The following is a 24,373-nucleotide window of genomic DNA, read 5'->3' on the forward strand; positions in this document are numbered from 1 at the left end:
AGGGACCTGGTGTGGAACTGAGCCCACTTAACTGCTGGAATGCAAGATGTGAGTGACCCAAGTAGAGACATTGCTTGCCTAAGTGTCATGGAAGGTGTATTGATTGCTCTTAATACAAAACTCTGAATTTGGTCTATTTTCTCTATAGGGAGGAGACACTGCTGTGTCACTGAATTCAACATTAACCCTAGGAATTTTTGAACATTTAGGGGCTGTAATTTTGATTTTTCAAAGTTTATGATCCAACCCAACCGTTCTAGTTTGGTTCTAGCAATCTCCCATTGTGACAGACAATGATCTACCGAGTTACCTACAATGAGGAAACCGTCTAAGTAGGGGACTATAAGGATATTTGACTCTCTTAAATGCGCCATGACTTCCGCAATTATTTTAGTAAACACCCTAGGTGCCGAGGTGATCCCAAAGGGGAGCGCTCTGAATTGAAAATGTTGAATCCTACCCCCCATTAGTATCGCTACCCTCAGGTATCGTTGGAAATCAGCATGAATGGGTACATGATAGTAGGCATCTTTCAAATCCACTACTACCATGAAACAGTTGTTGAAAAGCATCTTTATTGCCGAATTAATGGACTCCATTTTGAAAGTATGTTTCACCAAAAACTTATTGAGACCCTTAAGATAAATAATGGTCCTGTAAGATTTATCAGGCTTCTGGATTAGGAACAGGGGAGAGTAAAACCCTTTCCCTGCCTGAGAATACGGCACTTCTACCAAAACATTTTTGGAGCAAAGAGTCCTCACTTCTTCTAGGGCGAATTGTTCAGTGGGAGATGAGCGCCAGGGTGTTAAACTAAATTTGTCCTGTGGAATATGAACAAATTCCAGCTTGAGACCATGGGAAACAGTGTCTTTTATCCAAACGCTGTTTGTAATTTTCGACCACTCTGCCGAGAATTGCAATAGTCTCCCTCCCACTGGAATTGCCAGTCATCGGTCTTGTTTTTTGTTTTCCGTTTGGTTACGGCGAAACATGAGACATGTACCTCGTTTTCGCCTATCCTCCCATCTGGGACGATCTTTCCCTGGTGAAAAGGTGCGCTTTCCTCCCCAGTTGAACCTTCTTTTGTTGAAGGGACGACGGTATGGATTGAACAGGTTGGGAAACTTTTTCTTATCATCTCCTGCTTTCTCCAGGAGTTCATCCAGGGTAGGCCCAAACAAATACTCGCCTTTACAAGGGATAGCGCAGAGCTTTGTTTTTGCCTGCATATCCCCCGGCCAGCATTTCAGCCATAGGGCTCTCCTTGCAGCATTAGAAAGTCCTGCTGCTCTAGCTGCCAATTTTACGGAGTCAATTGAGGCGTCCGATAAAAAAGCCGCCCCCTCCTGGATTACAGGTAATGCTGCGAGTATGGACTCTCTAGAGGCCCCTTGTTTTAATTGGGTCTCTAACTGGTCTAGCCAGACCATCATTGACCTTGCCGTGCAGGTTGAAGCTACCGCAGGTCTTAAGGAGCCAGCTGCCATTTCCCAGGTCCCCATTAGGAAGGTATCTACTTTCCTATCCAGGGGGTCTTTAAGCGTTCCCATATCCTCAAATGGGAGAGAAGATCGTTTCGCAACCTTGGCAATTGCTGCATCAAGCTTTGGTGCTTTCTCCCAGTTACCTACTGCTGGGTCATCAAAAGGGTACCGACGTTTTTGCGCAGGTGGTAAGGAGCCTTTTCTCTCCGGTTTTCTCCACTCCCTATTAATAAGATCCTGTATTTTCTCATTTAAAGGAAACACTCTGCGCTTTTTCTGCTCCAATCCACTGAACATCATTTGTTCTTTGGATAGTTGAGGCTTGGGTTCCGATATACCCATTGTGCCTCTGACCGCCTTTACCAATTTGTCTATTCTTTCTATGGGTAGGCAAAACCGAGCAGCGTCTTCTTCCGAAGAGGAGGATGATGCTGCTGAATCGTCCGATTCTTCAGACTTGTCCTTTTCCACAGATGAATCAGATGCCCACTCAGTTCTCTGCCTAGAACCTCCTGACTGAGAAAGGTTTTTAAAGGACTCCTTAACCTCCATTCTAATCATCTCTTTGAGACTGGCCGTAATAGAGGAGGATTCTTCGGCTACCTACGGGGATAAGTAAGGTAGACTAGAGTGTAAATCTACATGCTATACCCCCTCCCCTCCTTCCAGAACCTCACCGTCTGCTGGATACAGGGGTCACATAGTTTATTAGGGTGTGAGTCAGGCAAGGGAACCCCGCAGATGGCACATTCCCTATGCTTCGCCTTACTGACGTTCCTGTCAGCGCTGCAGCCATCGTGGAACGCCGAGGCCGGCCAGCTACGTTCCGATTGGCGCCCCCCCTGCACAGAGAGACCCACAGCACACGGGAAGAGCGACTTACCATATGCTGGCCCCGGAGACCGGACACCCCCTGGCGCCCGCTCCACGCTGTCTAGTCACCGCCGTGCCGCCCTGCCAGGGCCACCGTGACTACTTCAAGTACCCGCACCGGCCGAAGTGGGAGACCCCCTCGCCACCAGAATCGGTCCGGCCGGCCTGGACTCCTGTAGATTCTATAGGCATCCAGTCCCTTCAGGAACAGGAAACCAACTGATGCATGGGGAGAGGTGCCGCCCTTTTGTATCTGTAGGTTTCCTGTTCCTTAAGGGCGGATCCCCTCTCTCGTGTGCTGTCATGGGAGTCCGAATAAAATAAGTTCCACAATTGGATATTTCATTTAACTTTTTAATTTAAAAATTGTAAAAAAAAAATTCATTAACAATAATCTGATGATAAAACACAAAAAAAATGTTCCTGTGCCGAGATAATCTTATAAATGTGCCCCTGCTGTGTACTGTGTAATGGCTGTGTCTGACCGTACAGAGGACATGGTCTGATCATACAACATCTCCTGGCAGGGGAGGAAGAAAAAAAGTATACAGACAGGGCAGCATGGGATCACAGCTGCTGCTTTCTGTGATGTAAAACAAGTTTAAGCCCTAAACATCCAATGATCGACATAGCCCGTCAAGGTCAGTTCCCACACCATGACGGGCTATGTTTGTCATCCATTTAAACTGTCAGTTCAGTACCGACAGCTGTCACAGATAGCTGAGTGGAACGGGAAGAGGTGCAGGGTCCCCGTACCCAGATCGCTGTGATCGGTCAGTCAATCTGACGATTGATCACAGCAGGATTGAGCATGAGATGCTGAAATATCAGCACCTCCTGCCCAATCAGTGTAGCAGCTTAGCGCTGCTAGTGGTCGAGTTCCTGCACTAACAGCCAGGAGTGGTGCAAGAACCACCCCTGGCTGTTAACCCTAACCTTAACCACAACATTCTGAAGGCAGGTAGATGAACGGGAGCTTCAGACCATGCTCACAGCATGGTGTCAGAAGCTTTCAGTATAGATATAATGCATTTCAATGCTCCTGCATTGGAATGCATTAAATCTGCAATCAAAGTAAAAAAAAAAAAGTGAAGGTCCTGTATAGCAACTAAGTAACAAAGTTAAAAAAAGTAAAAAAAAATTAAGAAAAAAAATTCCACTAATAATAATAATGAAAAAAAATTCCACTAATAAAATTTTATGTATAAATTATTATGTAAAAAAAAATAAATTAAAAAAAGACACATAGCTGATATTGCTGCGTCCAGAACGACCAAATCTATAAAAGTGTCATACTAGTTAACCCCTTCAGGGAACTCCGTAAAAAAAAAACACACAAAAAAATATGCTTTATCATCATGCCACTGGAGAAAAGTGGAAAAAAAACACAACGAAAAAGATGAATGTAAATAAACATGATAACGCTGAAAATGTCATCTTGTGCCGCAAAAATCAAGCTACTATAGCTCCATCAGCAGAAAAATAAAAAGTTATATCTTTCAGAAAAAAGGGATGCAAAAATATTTTTTTCTATAAAAGTTTTCTTATGTAATAGCGGCAAAACAGAAAAAAAACTATATATCGTATTTTTCTGACTATAAGATGCACTTTTTCCCAAAAAAATTTGGGAGGAAAAGGGGGGTGCGTCTTATAGTGCGAACGCAGGCTTACCGTGGGATTGCGGCAGAGGTGTGGCGATGCTGCGGCAGTGGGCGGTGCGGAGTACACCTGAGCAGAGTCCCTTCTTTAGGATACCGGTGGCAGAAATGTGGCGACACCGCGGCCCGGTGTCCACGATGAGCAGAAAAAAGTGCATCACCAGTTTCCCTGTGGGCATCTTCCTGAAGGCATGGGCTGCCGGAAGCTTCAGGAAAATGGCCGCTGGAGGCCGCGAGTGCGCAGATTGAAATTTCAGCGGCACTCAGCTTCAGGAAAATGGCTGCCGAGATCTCAATCTGTGCACGCGTGGCATCCAGCGGCCGTTTTCCTGAAGCTTCCGGCGGCCCACGGCTTCAGGAAAATGGCTTTAGGAAGATGGCCTCAGGGAAACCGGTGATGCACTCGGCCCTGTTCACCGTGGACACCGGGCTGCAGCGTTGCCATATTTCTGCCGCCAGCATCCTGAAGAAGGGACCCTGCTCCAGCTCTGCCTCACCGCCGACCCATCGCACCCCGGGACTGCAGGATTGCCGAACTTCTACCACCGCCGGCTTCCTGAGGAAGGGATCATGTATCCTGTGACCCCGCTCTACCACCGCCGGCCCTCAGGTAAGATACCTTAAATTCAGACAATAAGACAGACCCCCATCGTGTAAAAATCTTTTTTTCTGCTATTTTCCACTCCAAAATTTGCGGGTGCGCCTTATGGTCCGGTGCATCTTATAGTCCGAAAAATACGGTAAATGGCGTATCGCTGAAATTGTACTGAATAAAGCTGCCTTATCAATTTTTCCACACGCAGAATGGAGAAAAAATTCCCGAATTGCTAGTTTTTTTAAATTCTGCCTCCGCAAAAATTGGAAAAGAAAGCGATAGTCATGTGACTGAAAATGGTACCAATAAAACGTTAACTAATCCTGCAAAGACAAGATGTCATATGACTGTCAGACAAAATATGGAGAAATTATAGCTCGCAAAATATGGGGATGCAAAAACAAGTTTTTGCAATATAAAGCGTTTTTTAGTGTGTGACAAGAGCCAGACATAAAAAAGGATATAAATCTGGTATAGCTGTAACCGCACGGACCAGAAGAATAAAATAGTCTATTCACTTATACCACACGACAAATGGCATAAAAAAAAAAAAAAAAACAATTCACATGCTGTTGATTTGTTCATTCTGCCTCCCAAAGATCACAGTAAGGCTCAGCTCACATTTATGAATCTCAGAAATACGTGATTCAGACAGAACCCCTGGCAAAAGATTCTCTATAATGAGGCAAATGGTGGCACTGTGGACACTGTCTGACCTGCATAAAAACGTGGTCCACCATAGTTTTGTGCATATCTGAAAAAAGGATATCGCTGAACAGAGGCCAGATAGAGTCCAGAGTAACTCTACTGCCTCATTTTAGAGATTGGATCCCTCGGGTGTTTCATCTGAATCACGTCACTCAGATTTAGATGGAAACCCCAAAGTGAGCGCTCAGCATAGAGCACTGGATAAATGTGATCCCAAACGTTTTGTAAAATGTTCAACTCATTCCACAAAAAAAAAATCCCACTCGGGTTTTCCACGCTACTGGTAGCACAAAGGCTCTGGAAAAGCTAAATGGCTTCTCCCCACACAGCTCTCCATGCAGTATGAACACAAAAAGTCCTCCATACAGTACAAAGGCTCCACATAGTCCTCCATACAGTGTAACTACATAGTGCTCCATACAGTATAACAGGGCCCTGCATTGCCTTCCATACAGTATAATGGCCCCACATAATGATCCTTACAGTATAATAGGCCCCACATAGTGCTCCATACAGTATAATGGCCCAACATGATGCTCCATAGAGTATGCTGGCTCCAAGTGATGCTCCATACTGTATAATGTGCCCATAAAGTGCTCCATACTGTATAATGACCAAACATGGTGCTGCATACAGTCTAATGGCCCCACATGGTGCTGCAGACAGTATGATGGCCCCACATAGTGATCAATACTGTATAATGGCCCCATATGACGCTCCATACTGTATAATGTGCCCACATAGTGCTCCATACTGTATAATGGCCCCATATGGAGCTCCATGCAGTATAATGGCCCCACATAGTGCTCCATACAGTATAATGGCCCCACATAGTGCTCCATACAGTATAATGGCCCCACATAGTGCTCCATACAGTATAATGGCCCCACATAGTGCTCCATACTGCATAATGGCCCCACATAGTGCTCCATACTAAATAATGGCCCCACATAATGCTCCATACTGTATTATGTACCCACATAGTGCACCATACAGTAAAATGGACACACATAAAAAAATAAAAATAATCACCTCTGCCTGTTCCAATGCTGTTCTGGTATGTTCACATATCACAGTCCTACCTGTGGGCACGAGTCATCTCCTCAGCAGTAGCGCTGCCACCACTCTCCTCAGCCTGCATGCCATACTCTTCATCACTAGCACCACCATAGTCACCCTCCTCAGCACACAGTCTGATGGGAGGGCGCGCAGGCAGAGGAGAGGCAGTGAAGCGGCAGATGGTGATCTGGCTGAGGATAGTGGCGGTGGTGCTAGTGATGACAAGATGGCATGCTTACCCACAAGAAGGGCTCTGGGAGCCCTCTCTGGTACATGTGCCATGGGTTCCCCACCACTGGCCTAGGCTATCTTTATCTAGAACAACAATTCTTATTTTTCAGATCATCTGAATTTGTTGCCATGAGGTGTCATGTTGAACTTCCAGTGACCAGTATGAGATTGTGAGAGCGATGATGCCAAATTTACCACATTTTCTCCCCACTCATACCTGAGACCTTGTAACACTAATGAGTCACATGAAACTGGAAAGGAAAAAGGCTAATTAGGCACAATTTGTCCATTTTCACTTAGGGGTGTACTCACTTTTGTTCCCAGCGGTTTAGACATTAATGGCTGTGTATTGAGTTAGAGCGCACTAAATTTATACTATTATACAAGCAGGACACTGACTACATTGCATCAAAATGTCATTTCTTCAGTGTTGTGCTATGAAAAGATCTAAAATATTTACAAAAATATGAGGGGTGTACTCACTTGTGTGACATACTGTATGTAAATGAACGTTCAGGCTTTTGAACATCCTTCAACCACTGCAGGTTTCTAATAACGCCAAGGGGTTAAAAGAAGTGATCTATCCTTTCTTCTGGCGTTTTCCACTCTGAAGACTCTCTGACCTTTGAAATACAAGCGAATGAGAAAGCTCAAAAGACGCCTGATGCATTTTGGAACATTCTGCCATTTTTCTGCTTATAAAATAAACCAGCTAGCAGTTTCTTCATTATTCAAGGGAGTTAAAAAATGACTGGAAAATAACAGAAAAAAGTCACAAAAACCATGGGAAAAAAAGTACAAATAAAAGAAAACCGCTGGCACCAAAGCCTTTGGAAAAATACTCATGGAACAACAAAAAAACAAAACACCAGAGTTTCCTGAAGCGTCTTCTGCCTGAAAAATCGGCTTCACCTGAATATAAAAAGATGTTGTCTGCATACAGTCCAAGGCTGCCGTCACACTAGCAGTATTTGGTCAATATTTTACATCAGTATTTCTCAGCCAAAACCAGGAGTGGGTGATAAATACAGAAGTGGTGCATATGTTTCTATTATACTTTTCCTCTAATTGTTCCACTCCTGGTTTTGGCTGAGAAATACTGATGTAAAATACTGACCAAATACTGCTAGTGTGACGGCAGCCTTATAGCAGAAGAAAAGCCAGAGACCAGAATGGAGTGACTAGTCGGAAAAAAAACCAAAACATGCTGCATGCTCTAGGTATATTTTTTCCAGATAATATAAAACACTAGTAATAATAAGATATAATTGATGGGGTATTGCACAGCATTAGGGGTGTGAGGAGCCCCTGTATGTGGGGGCAGTCAGGTGGAGGTGTGAGGAGCCCCTGTATGTGGGGGCAGTCAGGTGGAGGTGTGAGGAGCCCCTGTATGTGGGGGCAGTCAGGTGGAGGTGTGAGGAGCCCCTGTATGTGGGGGCAGTCAGGTGGAGGTGTGAGGAGCCCCTGTATGTGGGGGCAGTCAGGTGGAGATGTGAGGAGCCCCTGTATGTGGAGCAGTCAGGTGGAGATGTGAGGAGCCCCTGTATGTGGAGCAGTCAGGAGGAGGTGTGAGGAGCCCCTGTATGTGGGGGCAGTCAGGTGGAGGTGTGAGGAGCCCCTGTATGTGGGTGTAGTCAGGTGGAGGTGTGAGGAGCCCCTGTATGTGGGTGTAGTCAGGTGGAGGTGTGAGGAGCCCCTGTATGTGGAGCAGTCAGGTGGAGGTGTGAGGAGCCCCTGTATGTGGGGGTAGTCAGGTGGAGGTGTGAGGAGCCCCTGTAAGTGGTGGCAGGCAGGTGGAGGTGTGAGGAGCCCCTGTAAGTCGTGGCAGTCAGGTGGAGGTGTGAGGAGCCCCTGTATGTGGGGGCAGTCAGGAGGAGGTGTGAGGAGCCCCTGTATGTGGGGGCAGTCAGGTGGAGATGTGAGGAGCCCCTGTATGTGGGGGCAGTCAGGTGGAGATGTGAGGAGCCCCTGTATGTGGGGGCAGTCAGGAGGAGGTGTGAGGAGCCCCTGTATGTGGGGGCAGTCAGGTGGAGGTGTGAGGAGCCCCTGTATGTGGGGGCAGTCAGGTGGAGGTGTGAGGAGCCCCTGTATGTGGGGGCAGTCAGGTGGAGATGTGAGGAGCCCCTGTATGTGGGGGCAGTCAGGTGGAGGTGTGAGGAGCCCCTGTATGTGGGGGCAGTCAGGTGGAGATGTGAGGAGCCCCTGTATGTGGGGGCAGTCAGGAGGAGGTGTGGGGAGCCCCTGTATGTGGAGCAGTCAGGAGGGGGTGTGAGGAGCCCCTGTATGTGGGGGCAGTCAGGTGGAGGTGTGAGGAGCCCCTGTATGTGGGGGCAGTCAGGTGGAGGTGTGAGGAGCCCCTGTATGTGGGGGCAGTCAGGTGGAGGTGTGAGGAGCCCCTGTATGTGGAGCAGTCAGGAGGAGGTGTGAGGAGCCCCTGTATGTGGGGGCAGTCAGGTGGAGGTGTGAGGAGCCCCTGTATGTGGGGGCAATCAGGAGGAGGTGTGAGGAGCCCCTGTATGTGGGGGCAGTCAGGTGGAGGTGTGAGGAGCCCCTGTATGTGGGGGCAGTCGGGTGGAGGTGTGAGGAGCCCCTGTATGTGGAGCAGTCAGGAGGAGGTGTGAGGAGCCCCTGTATGTGGGGGCAGTCAGGTGGAGGTGTGAGGAGCCCCTGTATGTGGGGGTAGTCAGGAGGAGGTGTGAGGAGCCCCTGTATGTGGAGCAGTCAGGTGGAGATGTGAGGAGCCCCTGTATGTGGGGCAGTCAGGTGGAGGTGTGAGGAGCCCCTGTATGTGGGGGCAGTCAGGTGGAGGTGTGAGGAGCCCCTGTATGTGGGGGTAGTCAGGTGGAGGTGTGAGGAGCCCCTGTATGTAAGGGTAGTCAGGTGGAGGTGTGAGGAGCCCCTGTATGTAAGGCAGTCAGGTGGAGGTGTGAGGAGCCCCTGTATGTGGGGGCAGTCAGGTGGAGGTGTGAGGAGCCCCTGTATGTGGAGCAGTCAGGTGGAGGTGTGAGGAGCCCCCGTATGTGGGGCAGTCAGGTGGAGGTGTGAGGAGCCCCTGTATGTGGGGGCAGTCAGGTGGAGGTGTGAGGAGCCCCTGTATGTGGGGGCAATCAGGTGGAGGTGTGAGGAGCCCCTGTATGTGGGGGTAATCAGGAGGAGGTGTGAGGAGCCCCTGTATGTGGGGGTAGTCAGGTGGAGGTGTGAGGAGCCCCTGTATGTGGGACAGTCAGGTGGAGGTGTGTGGAGCCCCTGTATGTGGGGGTAATCAGGTGGAGGTGTGAGGAGCCCCTGCATGTGGAGCAGTTAGATGGAGGTGTGCGGAGCCCCTGTAAGTCGTGGCAGGCAGGTGGAGGTGTGAGGAGCCCCTGTATGTGGGTGTAGTCAGGTGGAGGTGTGAGGAGCCCCTGTATGTGGGGGTAGTCAGGTGGAGGTGAGGAGCCCCTGTATGTGGAGCAGTCAGGTGGAGGTGTGAGGAGCCCCTGTATGTGGGTGTAGTCAGGTGGAGATGTGAGGAGCCCCTGTATGTGGGTGTAATCAGGTGGAGGTGTGAGGAGCCCCTGTATGTGGGTGTAGTCAGGTGGAGGTGTGAGGAGCCCCTGTATGTGGGTGTAGTCAGGTGGAGGTGTGAGGAGCCCCTGTATGTGGAGCAGTCAGGTGGAGGTGTGAGGAGCCCCTGTATGTGGGGGTAGTCAGGTGGAGGTGTGAGGAGCCCCTGTAAGTGGTGGCAGGCAGGTGGAGGTGTGAGGAGCCCCTGTAAGTCGTGGCAGGCAGGTGGACGTGTGAGGAGCCCCTGTATGTGGGTGTAGTCAGGTGGAGGTGGGAGGAGCCCCTGTATGTGGAGCAGTCAGATGGAGGTGTGCGGAGCCCCTGTATGTGGGGGTAATCAGGTGGAGGTGTGAGGAGCCCCTGTATGTGGTGGCAGGCAGGTGGAGGTGTGAGGAGCCCCTGTATGTGGTGGCAGGCAGGTGGAGGTGTGAGGAGCCCCTGTATGTGGTGGCAGGCAGGTGGAGGTGTGAGGAGCCCCTGTATGTGGTGGCAATCAGGTGGAGGTGTGAGGAGCCCCTGTAAGTGGTGGTAGTCAGGTGGAGGTGTGAGGAGCCCCTGTATGTGGGGCAGGCAGGTGGAGGTGTGAGGAGCCCCTGTATGTGGGGCAGTCAGGTGGAAGTGTGAGGAGCCCCTGTTAGTGGGGCAGGCAGGTGGAGGTGTGAGGAGCCCCTGTTAGTGGGGCAGGCAGGTGGAGGTGTGAGGAGCCCCTGTTAGTGGGGCAGGCAGGTGGAGGTGTGAGGAGCCCCTGTATGTGGGGCAGGCAGGTGGAGGTGTGAGGAGCCCCTGTTAGTGGGGCAGGCAGGTGGAGGTGTGAGGAGCCCCTGTATGTGGGGCAGGCAGGTGGAGGTGTGAGGAGCCCCTGTTAGTGGGGCAGGCAGGTGGAGGTGTGAGGAGCCCCTGTATGTGGGGCAGGCAGGTGGAGGTGTGAGGAGCCCCTGTTAGTGGGGCAGGCAGGTGGAGGTGTGAGGAGCCCCTGTATGTGGGGCAGGCAGGTGGAGGTGTGAGGAGCCCCTGTAAGTGGTGGCAGGCAGGTGGAGGTGTGAGGAGCCCCTGTATGTGGTGGCAGTCAGGTGGAGGTGTGAGGAGCCCCTGTATGTGGGGGCAATCAGTTGGAGGTGTGAGGAGCACCTGTATGTGGGGCAGGCAGGTGGAAGTGTGAGGAGCCCCTGTAAGTGGTGGTAGTCAGGTGGAGGTGTGAGGAGCCCCTGTATGTGGGGCAGTCAGGTGGAAGTGTGAGGAGCCCCTGTTAGTGGGGCAGGCAGGTGGTGGTGTGAGGAGCCCCTGTATGTGGTGGCAGTCAGGTGGAGGTGTGAGGAGCCCCTGTATGTGGGGCAGGCAGGTGGAAGTGTGAGGAGCCCCTGTTAGTGGGGCAGGCAGGTGGAGGTGTGAGGAGCCCCTGTATGTGGGGGCAATCAGGTGGAGGTGTGAGGAGCCCCTGTATGTGGGACAGGCAGGTGGAAGTGTGAGGAGCCCCTGTATGTGGTGGCAATCAGGTGGAGGTGTGAGGAGCCCCTGTATGTGGTGGCAGGCAGGTGGAGGTGTGAGGAGCCCCTGTAAGTGGTGGTAGTCAGGTGGAGGTGCGAGGAGCCCCTGTATGTGGGGCAGGCAGGTGGAGGTGTGAGGAGCCCCTGTATGTGGGGCAGTCAGGTGGAAGTGTGAGGAGCCCCTGTTAGTGGGGCAGGCAGGTGGAGGTGTGAGGAGCCCCTGTTAGTGGGGCAGGCAGGTGGAGGTGTGAGGAGCCCCTGTATGTGGGGCAGGCAGGTGGAGGTGTGAGGAGCCCCTGTATGTGGGGCAGGCAGGTGGAAGTGTGAGGAGCCCCTGTAAGTGGTGGTAGTCAGGTGGAGGTGTGAGGAGCCCCTGTATGTGGGGGCAATCAGGTGGAGGTGTGAGGAGCCCCTGTATGTGGGACAGGCAGGTGGAAGTGTGAGGAGCCCCTGTATGTGGTGGCAGGCAGGTGGAGGTGTGAGGAGCCCCTGTATGTGGTGGCAGTCAGGTGGAGGTGTGAGGAGCCCCTGTATGTGGGGGCAATCAGTTGGAGGTGTGAGGAGCACCTGTATGTGGGGCAGGCAGGTGGAAGTGTGAGGAGCCCCTGTAAGTGGTGGTAGTCAGGTGGAGGTGTGAGGAGCCCCTGTATGTGGGGCAGTCAGGTGGAAGTGTGAGGAGCCCCTGTTAGTGGGGCAGGCAGGTGGTGGTGTGAGGAGCCCCTGTATGTGGTGGCAGTCAGGTGGAGGTGTGAGGAGCCCCTGTATGTGGGGCAGGCAGGTGGAAGTGTGAGGAGCCCCTGTTAGTGGGGCAGGCAGGTGGAGGTGTGAGGAGCCCCTGTATGTGGGGGCAATCAGGTGGAGGTGTGAGGAGCCCCTGTATGTGGTGGCAGGCAGGTGGAGGTGTGAGGAGCCCCTGTAAGTGGTGGTAGTCAGGTGGAGGTGCGAGGAGCCCCTGTATGTGGGGCAGGCAGGTGGAGGTGTGAGGAGCCCCTGTATGTGGGACAGGCAGGTGGAAGTGTGAGGAGCCCCTGTATGTGGTGGCAATCAGGTGGAGGTGTGAGGAGCCCCTGTATGTGGTGGCAGGCAGGTGGAGGTGTGAGGAGCCCCTGTAAGTGGTGGTAGTCAGGTGGAGGTGCGAGGAGCCCCTGTATGTGGGGCAGGCAGGTGGAGGTGTGAGGAGCCCCTGTATGTGGGGCAGTCAGGTGGAAGTGTGAGGAGCCCCTGTTAGTGGGGCAGGCAGGTGGAGGTGTGAGGAGCCCCTGTTAGTGGGGCAGGCAGGTGGAGGTGTGAGGAGCCCCTGTATGTGGGGCAGGCAGGTGGAGGTGTGAGGAGCCCCTGTATGTGGGGCAGGCAGGTGGAAGTGTGAGGAGCCCCTGTAAGTGGTGGTAGTCAGGTGGAGGTGTGAGGAGCCCCTGTATGTGGGGGCAATCAGGTGGAGGTGTGAGGAGCCCCTGTATGTGGGACAGGCAGGTGGAAGTGTGAGGAGCCCCTGTATGTGGTGGCAATCAGGTGGAGGTGTGAGGAGCCCCTGTATGTGGTGGCAGGCAGGTGGAGGTGTGAGGAGCCCCTGTATGTGGTGGCAATCAGGTGGAGGTGTGAGGAGCCCCTGTAAGTGGTGGTAGTCAGGTGGAGGTGTGAGGAGCCCCTGTATGTGGGGCAGGCAGGTGGAGGTGTGAGGAGCCCCGGTATGTGGGGCAGTCAGGTGGAAGTGTGAGGAGCCCCTGTTAGTGGGGCAGGCAGGTGGAGGTGTGAGGAGCCCCTGTTAGTGGGGCAGGCAGGTGGAGGTGTGAGGAGCCCCTGTATGTGGGGCAGGCAGGTGGAGGTGTGAGGAGCCCCTGTTAGTGGGGCAGGCAGGTGGAAGTGTGAGGAGCCCCTGTTAGTGGGGCAGGCAGGTGGAAGTGTGAGGAGCCCCTGTAAGTGGGGCAGTCAGGTGGAAGTGTGAGGAGCCCCTGTATGTGGGGCAGGCAGGTGGAGGTGTGAGGAGCCCCTGTTAGTGGGGCAGGCAGGTGGAGGTGTGTGGAGCCCCCCTGTAAGTGGTGGTAGTGAGCTCCTGCACTCCACGCTCCCTGCAGACTGTCTGCCGTGTGTGCCGTCTCCCCCTCCCTTTACTACTCAGCCATTTAGTCTGGTGACTGACAGCTCCCACGACCAATCACAAAGCAGGAATGTCGCTGCCCCCTCCCCTGTGTTCCCATGCCTGGGGGGCTGTGCCCTGCTCCCCTCCCTCCTCTTTGTATCAAACATCCGGGTTTCCCTCCTGGCTCCTCTCATTACATTTTCGGAGCCATTTTGGAGAGTTGCGAGTATTTGGGAGTATTTGGAACGGCGCTCTCCTCCCCGGCGCCTCCCTCAGTGGATCTGTCACAGTGAAGTTTGGGCTCCTGTGTGTCTGCCCCTCCCTCCCCGTGTAATCTGCTGCTGCAGAAGGTGGAGTCGTCCTGGCGGGGGGAGTCACTACTGCTGCTGTTTGATCTGCTGGGCTCCACATTCACACACAGTTCATTCCCACGGATCCAACGTTACACGCCCCCCTTCCTTGTTGCCCACGCGTGGGTGATCCCGGCTTCTCCGTGGGGCTGACTGGCTGCTGGAGACACATGGAACCAATGTGAAGGAATTATCGCTCGGATGGGATTGTATGTGGCTGTGGTGTATGGGCTGTGAGACCTCCGGGGAATATGGGGGCTCTGGGACTGACTTGTGCGCTTCTTCTGGCAACTTTCTGTGCAGGTAAGAAGGGGCAACGTGTGGCCAGGTCCTGTCTGTGCCTGTACATCTGTGCACGGAGAACTTTAACCTGCTCTCCAAACTCCTCCTAACACCTCTGCTCCATGTCCCCCCCATCTCTGCTTCATGTCCCCCCCCATCTCTCTGCTCCATGTCCCCCCCATCTCTGCTTCATGTCCCCCCCCGTCTCTCTGCTCCATGTCCCCCCCATCTCTCTGCTCCATGTCCCCCCCATCTCTGCTTCATGTCCCCCCCCCATCTCTCTGCTCCATGTCCCCCCCATCTCTGCTTCATGTCCCCCCCCATCTCTCTGCTCCATGTCCCCCCCATCTCTCTGCTCCATGTCCCCCCCATCTCTGCTTCATGTCCCCCCCCGTCTCTCTGCTCCATGTCCCCCCATCTCTCTGCTCCATGTCCCCCCCATCTCTCTGCTCCATGTCCCCCCCATCTCTTTGCTCCATGTCCCCCCCATCTCTCTGCTCCATGTCCCCCCCATCTCTCTGCTCCATGTCCCCCCCATCTCTCTGCTCCATGTCCCCCCCATCTCTCTGCTCCATGTCCCCCCCATCTCTCTGCTCCATGTCCCCCCCCATCTCTCTGCTCCATGTCCCCCCCCCATCTCTCTGCTCCATGTCCCCCCCATCTCTCTGCTCCATGTCCCCCCCATCTCTCTGCTCCATGTCCCCCCCATCTCTCTGCTCCATGTCCCCCCCATCTCTCTGCTCCATGTCCCCCCCATCTCTCTGCTCCATGTCCCCCCCATCTCTCTGCTCCATGTCCCCCCCATCTCTCTGCTCCATGTCCCCCCATCTCTCTGCTCCATGTCCCCCCTCTCTCTGCCCCATGTCCCCCTCTCTGCTCCATGTCCCCCCTCTCTCTGCCCCATGTCCCCCTCTCTGCTCCATGTCCCCCTCTCTGCTCCATGTCCCCCCCTCTCTGCTCCATGTCCCCCCCTCTCTGCTCCATGTCCCCCCTCTCTCTGCTCCATGTCCCCCCTCTCTCTGCTCCATGTCCCCCCTCTCTCTGCTCCATGTCCCCCCTCTCTCTGCTCCATGTCCCCCCTCTCTCTGCTCCATGTCCCCCCTCTCTCTGCTCCATGTCCCCCCTCTCTCTGCTTCATGTCCCCCCATCTCTCTGCTTCATGTCCCCCCCATCTCTCTGCTTCATGTCCCCCCCATCTCTCTGCTTCATGTCCCCCCCATCTCTCTGCTCCATGCCCCCCCCATCTCTCTGCTCCATGCCCCCCCCATCTCTCTGCTCCATGTCCCCCCCATCTCTCTGCTCCATGTCCCCCCCATCTCTCTGCTCCATGTCCCCCCCATCTCTCTGCTCCATGTCCCCCCCATCTCTCTGCTCCATGTCCCCCCATCTCTCTGCTCCATGTCCCCCCCATCTCTCTGCTCCATGTCCCCCCCATCTCTCTGCTCCATGTCCCCCCCATCTCTCTGCTCCATGTCCCCCCCATCTCTCTGCTCCATGTCCCCCCCATCTCTCTGCTCCATGTCCCCCCCATCTCTCTGCTCCATGTCCCCCCATCTCTCTGCTCCATGTCCCCCCCATCTCTCTGCTCCATGTCCCCCCCATCTCTCTGCTCCATGTCCCCCCCATCTCTCTGCTCCATGTCCCCCCCATCTCTCTGCTCCATGTCCCCCCCATCTCTCTGCTCCATGTCCCCCCCATCTCTCTGCTCCATGTCCCCCCCATCTCTCTGCTCCATGTCCCCCCCATCTCTCTGCTCCATGTCCCCCCATCTCTCTGCTCCATGTCCCCCCATCTCTCTGCTCCATGTCCCCCCCATCTCTCTGCTCCATGTCCCCCCATCTCTCTGCTCCATGTCCCCCCTCTCTCTGCCCCATGTCCCTCTCTCTGCTCCATGTCCCCCCTCTCTCTGCTCCATGTCCCCCCTCTCTCTGCCCCATGTCCCCCCTCTCTCTGCCCCATGTCCCCCTCTCTGCTCCATGTCCCCCCCTCTCTGCTCCATGTCCCCCCCTCTCTGCTCCATGTCCCCCCTCTCTCTGCTCCATGTCCCCCCTCTCTCTGCTCCATGTCCCCCCTCTCTCTGCTCCATGTCCCCCCTCTCTCTGCTCCATGTCCCCCTCTCTCTGCTCCATGTCCCCCCTCTCTCTGCTCCATGTCCCCCCTCTCTCTGCTCCATGTCCCCCCTCTCTCTGCTCCATGTCCCCCCTCTCTCTGCTCCATGTCCCCCCTCTCTCTGCTCCATGTCCCCCCCTCTCTCTCTGCTCCATGTCCCCCCCTCTCTCTCTGCTCCATGTCCCCCCCTCTCTCTCTGCTCCATGTCCCCCCCCCTTCTGCCCCATGTCCCCCCTCTCTCTCTGCCCCATGTCCCCCCCCTCTCTCTGCTCCATGTCGTCCCCCCCCCCTCTCTCTCTGCTCCATGTTCCCCCCTTCTGCTCCATGTCCCCTGTAATCTGAGCTTCCCCTTCTCCAGGGTGATGGGACCTGGTTAATCCTAATCCATGGAATCACTCGGAACCTTCACATTCCGAGCCATGGTCACCGTGTGGTTGTGACGGGGGCGTTAACGGCACGTTGTAGGGACTGGCCGGGATCGCTCCCATTAATCATTGATTTATGGGGTATTGGGTTTTATGGGCTCTTCTCTCTTGGGCTGAGGGGGCGAAGGTTCAGGTCTCTACCCTGTATCGAACTACCCCAGCCAAGGTAGAGTGTCTTGACGCCCCCTGGCACCCAGTACCTAGGGTACATGTCACAGTTGCTGCGCCCCCCTACAATTCGCCTGAAAAATAATCTGTTTATTCGATCTGTTACATTTCTGTCCAGAATTTCTTTCTTCCAGGAAGTTTCCGGGGATGACGGCTGTGTCTTTGTATATTGTGCACGTGTCTGGGATTTTATTTCCAATTATTCCTCTAATCCACCACACACGTGCAATCGGCCTATTACCAGGCTAAATCCAGATTATGACACAGGTGGATCACTGTCACTAGTGGAAGAAGCCTTAACCACATAGGGGACCCCCCTTCTTCTGTTAGTATGGTGCGCGGTTTAGGAAAGCATAGATCTATACAGTAGCCATTATGGGGGAGACATGTTTTTGGACTTCCTGTTAGTAGCCCCTCACTCCTGGCTGAAATGGCTGCTTCCAGAGAACAATAGTTGGCATTGACCTGCTCAACCCAGGGTTTGGTACTTTAGAATGAGGTTTTCTGGATCTGCGGGCAGACGTTGGTAGGGAAGTGTTGTGATGCCCCCCGGGGTCTGCTATTTTTATGAGATGACTTGTTTTTGGCTTTGATTTGTGACTCGTGTAGTACATTGTAGTAAAATAAACCTTCCCCTCCCACAATTCGGTGTGTCGTCCTGTGTACACAGCCGCCTCCATGTGTGTAGCATTGTCTCATCCTCTAGATGGGTGCCTGGTGGTGGCCAGCCATCCATGAAGGGTGCCATGCTCCGGTCACACGTGTGTATTGTCTGTACAGGCACATAGAGCATGGAACGTATGGATCTGATGCTGGGGGCTGTCGCTGGCTGCATGGCGTGTCCTTATTATACCTCACATAACCCCTGTAGTATATAGAGCCGTGCAGGAAGCGTGCCCATACAATCCGTGGAAATGGCAGGGCGTTCGTGAAAATCCACAGCATCCATCCGCACGTAAATACTGTCTGTATATAAATCTATATAGTGTGGATGTGTATATGACATATAATCCATAGCCGACACACTCGTGCAATGTATCATTACCAGTCTACCCCCTCCCCTCCTATTGCCAAAGTGGCTAATGCAATTTCTCCAGACCCCAGACTGGTCCAAGGCTGCATTAGGGGTGGGGGATTGCAGCCCCCCTTTTAATGATGACTGCTGGAGGGGGATGGGGGAGGGGTGGGAGTCTAGGATAGAAACTGATCTCTTCAACAATCTGTAACCTCCATCCCTGTGAAACTACAATGTCCTTATCTGACAGGGACATAGGGACCTTCCCTTCTCCCAAGGCATGGCAGAAGAAGCCCTTCATACTGGGGAAGAAGTGGGAGCTATAAAAAAACCAAAAAAATCCCCCCCAAAACCTCCATTCTTAGTATCATTTTCCTGCACACACAGGGTTAACCTCCCATATTTCAGGGCATGTACATTGTAACTATTTGTTTATTATTTTGTATCCTCTTTATTTATCATTCCCCTGTTTGTATTAGGGATGAGCAGACTGCTCCTCTACCATTGTGCTGGCAGCCTGGGTGTATGCGCTGAAGGGCACGGCGTGCCCACCCCTACCCATGCTGTGTATTATATTAGACGTGGTGTCGGGGAATATAGATGGGGTGTGTGCCTCGGTCCACATGGGGTTTTGTTTAGGAATGTGGCATGCCAGCTGAAGTGTAGAGGCAGCGTGCTCCTTCCACCATCTCTCTCTCTGTTTTCTTTGTTCAGGGCTCTCATTAAAAATTCAGTGCCAGTGTTTATAACACGCACACAACCTGGCACTGTCATGATTCTCATTCTCACTTGAAAACTCCCCCAGGAGTTGGGGCGCATCATGAAATACCGTGGGGACAAGAATGGGAGCGTTTCCTCTTTGTTGTTGTTTTTTTTTTTAATTTGGGTATTTTACGTTTTTAGTCCAGCTTTCATTTGGCATGCGTTTTTAATGATTGCACGTTTGGGACTTAGGCCGGGTTCACATTGCGTTAACAGAAGCCCGTTCAACACATACATTAACGGGCTGCTGTTAATGCCAGTGCCGGTATGGCAGCGCGCCAGCGCAGATAGAGCATCTGCTAGCTCTATCTGCGCTAGCGGTGACGGACCCGGAAACGCTGCAGCCCGCGTCTCTGGGTCCGTCACTCAATGATGGCACATCGCTAGCGCACGCCCATTGTCCGACATCAGATTCAATGGCGGCGGTAACGGACTGCGTTATGCCGCGGTGTAATGTAGTCCGTCTAACGGACGGGTTCAGCGCAACGTGAACCCAGCCTTAGAGGGGTCCTTGGCAGAATGGACAGGGCACATGTCCTGCTTCAACTAATGCAATGTAGTTTGTATTAAAATATTGATATTTGAGGGCTGATCTTGGGCATCCAGTGGGCATGGGAGACATGTGATGGTCTGCGGAAGTGGATGTCCTCTATTGCCTTCTATGAATGTAGTCTGGTTACAGTGTTGGGGTTCCATGACATTTCTCTGACCCTACCTGCAAGTCAATAGTTCAGAACAGAAGTCATCTTAAAATGTATATTCTCTGTGATGTGTCCTGTCAGTTATGTATAATCAGGCTGTACATATCTGTACGAGATGACTGAGTAGCCTGGAAGAAGGCCACTGCTCTGTTGGGTAGGGGCAGAGGAACCACCTGTGATATCTTGTTTTGTAGCATGGACTGTTATTCATTATGACAGCGAGGGGAGCTCTGATTTAAGCAGAGGCGACATGCTGCTCTATTACTGAACTGCAAATCCCAACTGCATTGTATGGGCGAGTATAAGTTTATGTAATCTTCCATTATTCTCATATCCAGCCGGACATGTTCTTTCTCTGGCTCCTATCTGAAGTGGGGTAGTCTATACAGATCAGTGTAAGTTCACTTCATTTCTCCAAATCATTACTGACTGATTAAGGCACGGACCACCATCTGGGGGTATCTGATACCAAGATGTTAGCAATGGCTAAAGGGTGCGTCCTCCATATATTAGCACATCCCACAGATACCCGATCATATTTCGATCTTGACGATTTGGAGTAAAGTTTACACCTTAAACTTATGTTCCTCCAATCTGACGTTTGTTTGCAGTGTGGCAAGGGGCATTGTGCTTCTGAAAGTGGCTAGTGTGAATTACCCTTTAATGGCTGTTATCAGTGAATGCCCCAGCTATGAAGTGGTATTCTTTGCACTAGCAGTATTTGGTCCTTATTTTACATCCGTATTTGTAAGCCAAAACCAGGAGTGAGTGCAGCCTTAAGGTACCGTCACACTGAACGATATCGCTAGCGATCCGTGACGTTGCAGCGTCCTGGATAGCGATATCGTTGAGTTTGACATGCAGCAGCGATCTGGATCCTGCTGTGACATCGTTGGTCGGCGCAGAAAGTCCAGAACTTTATTTTGTCGCTGGACTACCGCAGACATCGCTGAATCGGCGTGTGTGACGCCGATTCAGCGATGTCTTCACTGGTAACCAGGGTAAACATCGGGTTACTAAGCGCAGGGCCGCGCTTAGTATCCCGATGTTTACCCTGGTTACCAGTGTAAATGTAAAAAAAACAAACACTACATACTTACATTCCGGTGTCTTTCCCCCGGCGCTGTGCTTCTCTGCACTGACTGAGCGCCAGCCGTAAAGCACAGTGGTGACAGACACCGGAATGTAAGTATGTAGTGTTAGTTTTTTTACGTTTACGCTGGTAACCAGTGTAAACATCGGGTTACTAAGCGCGGCCCTGCGCTTAGTAACCCGATGTTTACCCTGGTTACCCAGGGACCTCGGCATCGTTGGTCGCTGGAGAGCGGTCTGTGTGACAGCTCTCCAGCGACCAAACAGCGACGCTGCAGCGATCGGGATCGTTGTCTAGATCGCTGCAGCGTCGCTAAATGTGACAGTACCTTTACTCTCAAAGTTTCCTAGCAAAGCTCTGTCCATAACGTCACAATTGCTCATTACTATCTCGCCTTTTGGTGCCATCTGTTCCCAAGATAAGCAACGTGCACACTTTCAGCTATCCTTAGGATGTAAAAGACAAAGTGATTCTTTCGACCGAGATAGCTCTCTTATTTCACCATAGTCTAGTTCCAATGCCCATGTGCTCATATAGGCACGTTCGGCAGTGGTCAGGGTCCACATGGGCACTCTTAGGTGTACGGGTGGGGGTTGGGAGAGTTGGCTGTTGTCATCCAACAGCTGTTTAACCCTCCGTCACATACAACTGATCTGACAGGCGCTTCTCTTTTACTTTCATTTCTCCTTCCTCACCAGATTGTGAGGAAACCCCCTCCCTCCAGGTAGTCTCCTGTCTCTTGAAGGTCTGTGAAACCTGATATCACAGTTGGATTTCAGAGCTTCAGGGGAGAGGATATAGCTGCACAGATCTCTCAGGCTCATTGTATGTGAAAACGTCACATTCAGTAAGGTTGGTATTTTATGTTTTTATTCATCACAATAGTTTATTTAGCTTGTTTTATGAATGTATAGCACAAAATGTGAGGATATTTCATAGAAATAAGGGAGATTTTATAAAAGAAAGTGTGCTGCTCAGGCATATACAGTAGTTCCCTAACATATTCCTTCTCTTGCTTCAGATTATCTGCTGAAATGGAGAGGAAAATGTACAATTTATCCAAACAACTTGATGTTGAGGAAGTAACAAACATGCTGTTAGATGATAGAGACCTCACACTGAATGAGGATTTAGGAGAGGAAAGTGAGATTGATTCTCATGATGAGGTGGAAGAATGTGTCCTGGATTCTGAAACAGAGCAAGATGGTGACAGTGGTGAGGATGAAGAAGTTGGATCATATTATATTGGAAAAGATAAAAATACTAAATGGAACAAGAAGCCATTCCATAAAAAACGTAGGGAACCTTTAAACATTATTACTCACCTTCCTGCAGTAATAGGAACTGCACGTAATGCAAAAACTGCAGTTGAATGCTGCAACAGTATATTTACAGATGACATTCTGGACTCTATTGTCACATATACCAACCAATATATCTACTATATAAAGCTGAATGTGTGTGTGTGTATGTGTGTGTGTATGTCCGGGATTAGCATCTGCACTGTCGCAGCTACAGCCACAACATTTTGCACAGTCACACGTCTGGACCCTGCGAGCGTCATAGGCTACGTTGTGAGGTGAAATTTTAACCCCGCGCTTTCCAATTCACCAAACAATTTTGCCCCTATCTACATAATGGGGAAAAAAGTGAAAGGAAAAGTGTTGGAGGCGTCGCAGCTACAGCCACAAAATTTTGCACAGTCACACGTCTGGACCCTGAGAGCGTCATAGGCTATGTTGTGAGGTGAAATTTTAACTCTGCGCTTTCCAATTCACCAAACAATTTTGCCCCTATCTACATAATGGGGAAAAGTGAAAGGAAAAGTGTAGGAGGCAAATTGACAGCTGCCAGATGTGAACAAGGGGGACTTAAAGAATGAGAGCGATGGCGCCAAAGAGTATATACCGTACAGTTGCTAAGGTGGGGCCCCGACATGAGATACTCACCACACATGGGGATATGAACACACACACAAAATGCGCCACACACTACCACGTGCTTGAACACATATACCACCCTCAGCACACATTTCACCACACATACACCAACCTCGCCACATAAAAGTCAAAACACAAAAGTCGCCGCTCAAAACTCACCACGCGCAAAACTCGCCACATGCAAAAACTAGGCTCACGCAAAACGCGCCACAAGTGCAAAACTCACCTCATGGAAAACTCGCCACACGCAAAACTTGCACACGCGGAAAAATTGCCACATGCACAAAATTTGCAACACATGCAAAAGTTGCCTCACACAAAACTTGCACATACTCAAAAGGCACCAGACATAAAACTCACCACGCGCAAAACTCGCCATGCGCAAAACTTGCTGCACACAACTTGCTACCCTAACCTGTCACATGCAACTCGACACACAAAAAGTTGCTACACGCATGTTGCCACACAAAACTCATCTCCCAAAAGTCGCTACATGCATGTCGCCACACACAACTCAACACACACAACTTGACAAACGAAACTCGCCCTAAAACACACACAAGTCTGGTATTAGCCTTCAAAAATAAAAATCTGATTAATAAGCAGACAAACTACAAGAGCAACAAATGTACCATATAGGAAATACGGCAGCTGTTAGTCACATGACCTGTCTATTATGTGTATGTCTGAGGTAATATATACTGCCAGGGGGGAGGGCTTCCTGTTGGCTGGGGATTTATCAGGCTGCCAATTTATCTTACAAATACTGAGGTAAAAATACTGAGCAAATAACGTGTGAACGAGGTCTAACAAAGGAGATCACACAGGTATATACTATATACAGGGGAGATGACACACAGATATATACTATATACAGGAGAGATGACACACAGGTATATACTATATAGAGGAGGAGATGACATACAGGTACATACTATATACAGGAGGAGATGACATACAGGTATATACTATATACAGGAGGAGATGACACACAGGTATATACTATATACAGGAGCAGATTACCTACAGGTATATACTATATACAGGATGAGATGACATACAGGTATATGCTATATATAGAAGATGACATACAGGAGGAGATGACACACAGATATATACTATATACAGGGGAGATGACACACAGGTATATACTATATACAGGAGATGACATACAGGTATATACTATATATAGAAGGAGATGACATACAGGTATATACTATATATAGGAGGAGATGACATACAGGTATATACTATATATAGGAGGAGATGACATACAGGTATATACTATATATAGGAGGAGATGACATACAGGTATATACTATACAGTTAGGGCCAGAAATATTTGGACAGTGACACAATTTTCGCGAGTTGGGCTCTGCATGCCACCACATTGGATTTGAAATGAAACCTCTACAACAGAATTCAAGTGCAGATTGTAACGTTTAATTTGAAGGGTTGAACAAAAATATCTGATAGAAAATGTAGGAATTGTACACATTTCTTTACAAACACTCCACATTTTAGGAGGTCAAAAGTAATTGGACAAATAAACATAACCCAAACAAAATATTTTTATTTTCAATATTTTGTTGCAAATCCTTTGGAGGCAATCACTGCCTTAAGTCTGGAACCCATGGACATCACCAAACGCTGGGTTTCCTCCTTCTTAATGCTTTGCCAGGCCTTTACAGCCGCAGCCTTCAGGTCTTGCTTGTTTGTGGATCTTTCCGTCTTAAGTCTGGATTTGAGCAAGTGAAATGCATGCTCAATTGGGTTTAGATCTGGAGATTGACTTGGCCATTGCAGAATGTTC

At 51.1% G+C, this 24,373-nt stretch overlaps 1 protein-coding gene across 1 annotated transcript in view; it reads left to right on the plus strand.

Annotated features, from left to right (window-relative positions):
- The first annotated feature begins 13,905 nt into the window (after nucleotides 1-13,905).
- Nucleotides 13,906-24,373, plus strand: part of ACVR2B (activin A receptor type 2B) — a 198,129-nt gene continuing 187,661 nt past the window's right edge. The window contains exon 1 of the mRNA XM_069729774.1: nucleotides 13,906-14,368. Coding sequence (XP_069585875.1) covers nucleotides 14,317-14,368 — 52 coding nt within the window. The 5' untranslated portion in view covers nucleotides 13,906-14,316. The remainder of the gene's footprint in view (nucleotides 14,369-24,373) is intronic.

The sequence above is a fragment of the Ranitomeya imitator genome, chromosome 6 (genome assembly GCF_032444005.1).
Source record: "Ranitomeya imitator isolate aRanImi1 chromosome 6, aRanImi1.pri, whole genome shotgun sequence".
NCBI classification, from domain to species: domain Eukaryota; kingdom Metazoa; phylum Chordata; class Amphibia; order Anura; family Dendrobatidae; genus Ranitomeya; species Ranitomeya imitator.